This window comes from Somniosus microcephalus, chromosome 5 (assembly GCF_052327205.1).
Source record: "Somniosus microcephalus isolate GS21.2 chromosome 5, FLI_Smic_1.0, whole genome shotgun sequence".
Lineage (NCBI taxonomy): Eukaryota > Metazoa > Chordata > Chondrichthyes > Squaliformes > Somniosidae > Somniosus > Somniosus microcephalus.
In genome coordinates this window covers 1778126-1785873 of record NC_140991.1, presented here as the reverse complement: position 1 = coordinate 1785873, position 7748 = coordinate 1778126, and the positions used below count along the sequence as shown (strand labels likewise).

General features: G+C 64.3%; 1 protein-coding gene across 1 annotated transcript in view; it reads right to left on the bottom strand.

Moving 5' to 3' along the window:
* Positions 1 to 584: 584 nt before the first annotated feature.
* The window catches only part of LOC147116801 (uncharacterized), a 31786-nt gene continuing 24622 nt past the window's right edge, over positions 585 to 7748 (bottom strand). The window contains exon 5 of the mRNA XM_085987165.1: positions 585 to 590. Coding sequence (XP_085843291.1) covers positions 585 to 590 — 6 coding nt within the window. The remainder of the gene's footprint in view (positions 591 to 7748) is intronic.

Below are 7748 nucleotides of genomic sequence, written 5' to 3'. Positions count from 1 at the left end.
CTACCATTGACAATGTACAGACCCAGGCTTCGACAGAGCTGTAGTGGCTGTTTTCCGTTGGTATTTGTCTGCTTGTCGCAGTTATGCCTGTATGGAAGGGAAGGGATATCAAAGTGGTTATTCCCGAATACGTAATTGTTTCCCTGATTATTGGTGAAGTCTGGTTCTTCGCCCGTTCTTGAATTGAGGTCCCCACAGATCAACACGTTCCCCTGGGCCTGGTATTGGATAATTTCCCCCTCTATGTTGGAGAAGGTGTCCTCTTTAAAGTACGGGGAATCCATTGGAGGGATATAAAGTGCGCAAATGTAAACATCTTGGGTGTTTGAGATAATCTCCCTCTCAATTTTGAGCCACATGTGGTTTTCGCCCTTTTTATAAATTTGATGTAATTCTTAAGTTCTGTTTTAAACCAGATCAGTATGCCTCCGGAGTCTCTGCCTTGGGTTACACTTGGTAATTTATTGGAGGGGACCACCAGCTCAGTGTACAGCCAGTGTGTCCTTTTCCTTTATACCAAGTTTCCTGTAAAATGATAATATCTAGATCTTTAGTTTCATCTATGAACTCTGGGGTCCTACTCTTCATGTCTAGCACCAAAGAGCGTAGACCTTGGATATTCCAGGTCGAAATATATAAGGATTTCATGTTAAGTTTGATCTTTTACTATGATAGGTTAAAGAGTGGTACGTGTTTGTCGTGTCTAAGTGTGGGAAAAAAAGATCATCTCAGTTGTCTATAAAAGTTAATACTATTTGGTTACAGTTCTTTCTATTAATTAGTCCTTGATCCATAAGGCGGAAGTAGATGCTGCTGCACATCTGCTTATTGTCTCTTAATGGATTGTCTCTGTCTGAGGTATTGCGTACGTCCTGTGCATCTCTCCCTCTGTCTGGCTGGGAGCGGTCCTGTTCCCCTGTGGGACAGGAGTGGTGCAGGTCTGATGTTGTTGTGCATGGGGATCCTCTCTGGTCTCGGTTGGTGTGGTGGTGGTCTTTGTAGTTGTCCTGATATGTACCCCGCTGATCTCTGGTGGTCGGGGGGGGGTCCTCTTGGAGTCTGGGTATGGACCCGGTTAAAAGCGACGTCCTTCAGGGCTTTAGCAAAGATCGATATTCTTTTCCTTTGGATGTGGTCGTAAAGACATTCCTCATCGAGGGTGGGGTGTTGGGCCAGGTGCACGTTGTGTTTTGATTCGCAGTCTCTTGCTATGCTGGCATTTATCGCATGAATTGTGTTGTTGTTGAAGTCTGTTCTCGGCAATATTGTGGAAACAGTGATTCTAGTGTTTGGAAATGTACTGCTTGCCTTCCTAATCACTGCTCTGAGCGATGTTGCTACCTCTTTCTGTTGGGCCTTTAGGTCATTTGTGCCCGTGTGTATTATTATGTGTTGGGGGGAGCCTAATCGGGCTTTGGTCAGCCATCCCATGGCTCTGTCTGTTGTTGGGCACCAGATCTTTTCTACTTTACTTCTAGGGAAGAGCTTTTTCTCCCATAGAAATTTCCCATTTGAGTCTATGAGTATTACGATGTCAGCCTTGTTTGTGTTTACTGTCTGGTGGCTTTCGCCTGGACTCATAGTGTGTGTGTTGGGCTGGGGTGTCTGGTGTTTGCGTTCCTCTTGTGAGCGGCTCGCTTGTGGTTCCACGGTGGTGGGGGAAGATTGAAATCCAGTATGCTGGTCGGTCTGTGTGGCACCCCTTGTATTGTGTGTCTGCTGCTGTTGTTCCGTGTGGGAGTGCAGCCGTTCCGTCGGGCTCTGTCTTGTCTTATCTCTAGCCTCTGGTTGCTGGTCTAATGGTGTTATCTCTCCTCTATGGCTCTCTTCGTTTTCCTGCAGCTCTTTCAGCCGATTCCCAAGTAGATTCACCTGGTTCTCAAGTAGATTCAGCTCTCTCTTGTGTCTCTCCCTCTCCTGCTTTTGTTCGTGAATCATTTTAAGGAACTCCTCTCTAAGTTTAACCATCTCTATCTCTAATTGATTAAATTTATCTTTTAGTTGTATCTGGCTGTGTGATCCCGGGGTATGTGTCTGGTCGACCCTGGAAGGCTCACTCACTTCCTGGCTATGCTGCTCTTCTCTTGGTGAGCTGGAATTGGTAGGGGGACTATGTGTGGCTTCCTCCCTGGTAGTTATGCTGGGGTTTGTCAGTTGTATCATGTGGCTGTGGGTCCCCGGGGTTAGTGTCTGGTTTGAACTGTGTGGCTCGTTTACCTCCTGACCAGGCTGATTTCCTCCTGGTAAGTTGTCAATGTTGGGGGGAGTGCGGGTCGCTTTTACCCTGTTAGCCACTCTGGGGCTGTTCCTTCCCCTCTCAGTTATTCCTTTCAGTGTCTTGAAGGCCGTTGCAAAGTTGTCGAGGTTGCCTTGCACTAATATTGTTCCGGTATTGTACATGTTGACAGTCGTGGTTGCCCTGTCTCCTGGTGTGTTAATTTTCAATTTGGTCCCATTAGCGGTTTTTTCTAGCTTAACACTGGTATAGTGTGATTTTATTGTTGTGATCCAAGCCGCTGGCTGATCTGAGTAGAAAATGAGGTTACATTTTGTCCCAGTGTTGTACCAGTCAGCAAAAAGAGTTCCTGGTTTTTCTCTCATCTGCTCATGCTTGATCGATTTTATAGCATTTTTTGTGGTGTTGGGGGGAATCTGGAAACGGTTGCTCTCAGTGTCCCTCGGGGGCTGTTGTGGCTCTTCTGATTCGCTCATTATTGGTAGTGTAGAGAAAGTATTGTTGATCTTAGAATAAGCTTTTCTGGGGTCCCGGGTTTGGTGTTGCCCTCTCCTAGTTCGCAACCTTTCCTGGTCCCCCTCTCCGACCCCGTGGTCCCTGGGCCTCGGCTCCTGGGTTCACCCTTCCCAGGTCTGAGTCTGCGAGCCGCTGTTTCCCGGTGCCTTCGGGCTGTTCCCCCTCCCCCTCAGAGGTCTCTGGGCCTCTGTCTCGGCCTGGCTCCTCGGACCTTTCCCTGGCTTCAGTCTCCCTCCCTGGGCCCTGTACTCACAGTCTTGGTTGGGAGCACTCACTGAATGGGCTCTTCCTGTGCTGTGGGGGCAGGGCTAACCCTCCCTCACCTCTCACCCCTGACCCCGCCGCTGCCCCAGTGCGCACGCGTCCCTCCGGCCTAACCGTTTCTATGACAACCGGACACCTGCCGGAGAGCCGGGCCCGACAGACCGAGAGAGAGACCGGCCGGAGAGAGACCGAGCGTGAGACAGGCCGGAGAGAGCCCGAGAGAGAGAGAGACCGAGCGTGAGACAGGCCGGAGAGAGCCCGAGCGTGAGACAGGCCGGAGAGAGCCGAGCCCGGGGCCCGCCGCAGGATGAGCGTGCCGGAGGTGGACGAGCACATCAACCGCAAATACCAACTGAAGAGGCGGCTGGGGAAAGGGGTGAGAGGGAGGCTGGGGGGAGAGGGAGGCTGGGGGAGAGGGAGGGAGGCTGAGGGAGGGAGGGAGGCTGACTGAGGGAGAGGGAGGCTGGGGGAGAGGGGAGGAGGGGGGGAGGCTGGGGGGAAAGGGAGGGATGTTGGGGGGAGAGGGAGGGAGGCTGGGGGAGAGGGTGGGAGGCTGGGGGAGAGGGAGGGAGAGGTTGGGAGGCTGGGGGGGGGACGGAGGCTGGGGGAGGGAGGGAGGCTGGGGGGGAGGGACGGAGGCTGGGGGAGAGGAGGGAGGGAGGCTGGGGGAGAGGGAGCGAGGCGGGGGGAGAGGGAGGGAGGCTGGGGGGAGAGGGAGGGAGGCTGGGGGAGGGACGGAGGCTGGGGGAGAGGGAGGAGGGAGGCTGGGGAAAGGAGGGACGGAGGCTGGGGGAGAGGGAGGGAGGCTGGGGGAGAGGAGGGAGGGAGGGAGAGGGTGGGAGGCTGGGGGAGGGAGGTTGGGAGAGGATGGGAGGCTGGGGGAGAGGGAGGGAGGGAGAGGGTGGGAGGCTGGGGGAGAGGGAGGGAGGGAGAGGGTCGGAGGCTGGGGGAGGGAGGGACGGAGGCTGGGGGAGGAGGGAGGCTGGGGGAGAGGGGGGCAGGGAGGGAGGCTGGGGGAGAGGGAGGGGGCAGGGAGGGAGGCTGGGGGAGAGAGGGAGGGAGGCTGGAGGAGAGGGGGGGAGGCTGGGGGAGAGGGAGGAGGAAGGGAGGCTGGGGCAGAGGGAGGTTGGGGGAGAGGAAGGGAGGCTGGTGGGGGGGAGGGAGGCTGGGGGAGAGGGGAGGAGGGAGGGAGGCTGGGGGGAAAGGGAGGGAGGCTGGGGGAGAGGGAGGTACGTTGGGGGGAGAGGGAGGCTGGGGGAGAGGGAGGGAGGCTGGGAGTGAGGGAGGCTGGGGGAGAGTGAGGGAGGGAGGCTGGGAGAGAGGGAGGGAGGTAGGCTGGGGGAGAGGGAGGGAGGGAGGCTAAGGGAGGGGGGGAGGGAGACTGGGGGGAGGGAGGCTGGGGGAGAGGGGGGGAGGGAGGCTGGGGGAAGGGGGGAGGGAGGGGGCGGAGGGAGGCTGGGGGAGGGGGGAGGGAGGCTGGGGGGGAGGGAGGCTTGGGGAGAGGGGGGTAGGGAGGCAGGGGGAGAGGGGAGGAGGGAGGCTGGGGGAGAGGGGGGAGGGGGGTGGGAGGATGGGGGAGAGGGGGGAGGGAGGCTGGGGGAGAGGGGGGGAGGGAGGCTGGGGGAGAGGGGGGGAGGGAGGCTGGGGGAGAGTGGGGGAGGGAGGCTGGGGGAGAGGGGGAGGGAGGTTGGGGGAGAGGAAGGGAGGCTGGTGGGGGGGAGGGAGGCTGGCTGAGGGAGAGGGAGGCTGGGGGAGAGGGGAGGAGGGAGGGAGGCTGGGGGGAAAGGGAGGGAGGCTGGGGGAGAGGGAGGGACGTTGGGGGAGAGGGAGGGAGGCTGGGGGAGAGGGAGGGAGGGAGAGGGTGGGAGGCGGAGGGAGAGGGTGGGAGGCTGGGGGGGAGGGAGGGAGGCTGGGGGAGAGAGGGAGGTTGGGAGGGAGGCTGGGGGGGGACGGAGGCGGAGGGAGGCTGGGGGGGGAGGGAGGGAGGCTGGGGGAGAGGAGGGAGGGAGGCTGGGGGCGAGGGAGGGAGGCTGCGGGAGAGGGTGGGAGGCTGCGGGAGAGGGAGGGAGGCTGCGGGAGAGGGAGGGAGGCTGGGGGAGAGGAGGGAGGGAGGCTGGGGGAGAGGGAGGGAGGCTGGAGGAGAGGGGGGAGGCTGGGGGAGAGGGAGGCTGGGGGAGAGGGAGGAGGAAGGGAGGCTGGGGCAGAGGGAGGTTGGGGGAGAGGAAGGGAGGCTGGTTGGGGGGGAGGGAGGCTGGGGGAGAGGGGAGGAGGGAGGGAGGCTGGGGGGAAAGGGAGGGAGGCTGGGGGAGAGGGAGGGACGTTGCGGGGAGAGGGAGGCTGGGGGAGAGTGAGGGAGGGAGGCTGGGGGAGAGGGAGGGAGGGGAGAGGGAGGGAGGCTGGGGGGAAAGGGAGGGAGGCTGGGGGAGAGGGAGGGAGGGGAGAGGGAGGGAGGCTGGGGGAGAGGGAGGGAGGGAGGCTGGGGGAGAGGGAGGGTGGCTGGGGGAGAGGGAGGGCACTGGGGGAGAGGGAGGGAGGTAGGCTGGGGGAGAGGGAGGGAGGGAGGGAGGCTGGGGGAGAGGGAGGGTGGCTGGGGGAGAGGGAGGGAGGCTGGGGGAGAGGGGGGAGGGAGGCTGGGGGGGAGGGAGGCTTGGGGAGAGGGGGGTCGGGAGGCAGGGGGGGAGGGAGGCTGGGGGAGAGGGGAGGAGGGAGGCTGGGGGAGAGGGGGGGAGGGAGGCTGGGGGAGAGGGGGGGGGAGGGAGGCTGGGGGAGAGTGGGGGAGGGAGGCTGGGGGAGAGGGGGGGAGGGAGGCTGGGGGAGAGGGGGGTCGGGAGGCAGGGGGAGAGGGGGGTCGGGAGGCTGGGGGAGAGGGGGGGGGAGGGAGGCTGGGGGAGAGGGGGGGGAGGGAGGCTGGGGGAGAGTGGGGGAGGGAGGCTGGGGGAGAGGGGGGGAGGGAGGCTGGGGGAGAGGGGGGGGAGGGAGGCTGGGGGAGAGGGGGGAGGGAGGCTGGGGGAGAGGGGGGGGAGGGAGGCTGGGGGAGAGGGGGGGAGGGAGGCTGGGGGAGAGGGGGGGGAGGGAGGCTGGGGGAGAGGGGGGGGAGGGAGGCTGGGGGAGAGGGGGGGGAGGGAGGCTGGGGGAGAGGGGGGGAGGGAGGCTGGGGGAGAGGGGGGAGGGAGGCTGGGGGAGAGGGGGGGAGGGAGGCTGGGGCAGAGGGAGGTTGGGGGAGAGGAAGGGAGGCTGGTTGGGGGGGAGGGAGGCTGGGGGAGAGGGGAGGAGGGAGGGAGGCTGGGGGGAAAGGGAGGGAGGCTGGGGGAGAGGGAGGGACGTTGCGGGGAGAGGGAGGCTGGGGGAGAGTGAGGGAGGGAGGCTGGGGGAGAGGGAGGGAGGGGAGAGGGAGGGAGGCTGGGGGGAAAGGGAGGGAGGCTGGGGGAGAGGGAGGGAGGGGAGAGGGAGGGAGGCTGGGGGAGAGGGAGGGAGGGAGGCTGGGGGAGAGGGAGGGTGGCTGGGGGAGAGGGAGGGCACTGGGGGAGAGGGAGGGAGGTAGGCTGGGGGAGAGGGAGGGAGGGAGGCTGGGGAGAGGGAGGGCACTGGGGGAGAGGGAGGGAGGCTGGGGGAGAGGGGGGAGGGAGGCTGGGGGGGAGGGAGGCTTGGGGAGAGGGGGGTCGGGAGGCAGGGGGGGAGGGAGGCTGGGGGAGAGGGGAGGAGGGAGGCTGGGGGAGAGGGGGGGAGGGAGGCTGGGGGAGAGGGGGGGGGAGGGAGGCTGGGGGAGAGTGGGGGAGGGAGGCTGGGGGAGAGGGGGGGAGGGAGGCTGGGGGAGAGGGGGGTCGGGAGGCAGGGGGAGAGGGGGGTCGGGAGGCTGGGGGAGAGGGGGGGGGAGGGAGGCTGGGGGAGAGGGGGGGGAGGGAGGCTGGGGGAGAGTGGGGGAGGGAGGCTGGGGGAGAGGGGGGGAGGGAGGCTGGGGGAGAGGGGGGGGAGGGAGGCTGGGGGAGAGGGGGGAGGGAGGCTGGGGGAGAGGGGGGGGAGGGAGGCTGGGGGAGAGGGGGGGGAGGGAGGCTGGGGGAGAGGGGGGGAGGGAGGCTGGGGGAGAGGGGGGGGAGGGAGGCTGGGGGAGAGGGGGGGGAGGGAGGCTGGGGGAGAGGGGGGGGAGGGAGGCTGGGGAGAGGGGGGGAGGGAGGCTGGGGGAGAGGGGGGAGGGAGGCTGGGGGAGAGGGGGGGAGGGAGGCTGGGGGAGAGGGGGAGGGAGGCTGGGGGGGAGGGAGGCTGGGGGGGAGAGGGAGGGAGGCTGGGGGAGAGGAGGGAGGGAGGCTGGGGGGAGAGGGAGGGAGGCTGGGGGAGAGGGAGGGAGGGAGAGGGTGGGAGGCTGGGGGAGAGGGAGGGAGGCTGGGGGAGAGGGAGGGAGGCTGGGGGAGAGGAGGGACGGAGGCTGGGGGAGAGGAGGGAGGGAGAGGGTGGGAGGCTGGGGTAGAGGGAGGGAGAGGGAGGAACGGAGGCTGGGGGAGGGGGGCAGGGAGGGAGGCTAGGGGAGAGGGAGGGGGGCAGGGAGGGAGGCTGGGGGAGAGGGAAGGAGGGAGGCTGGAGGAGAGGGGGGGAGGCTGGGGGAGAGGGGAGGGAGAGGGAGGCTGGGGGAGAGGGAGGAGGGAGGGAGGCTGGGGCAGAGGGAGGCTGGGGGAGAGGGGGGGGAGGGAGGGAGGCTGGGGGAGAGGGGAGGGAGAGGGAGGAGGGAGGGAGGCTGGGG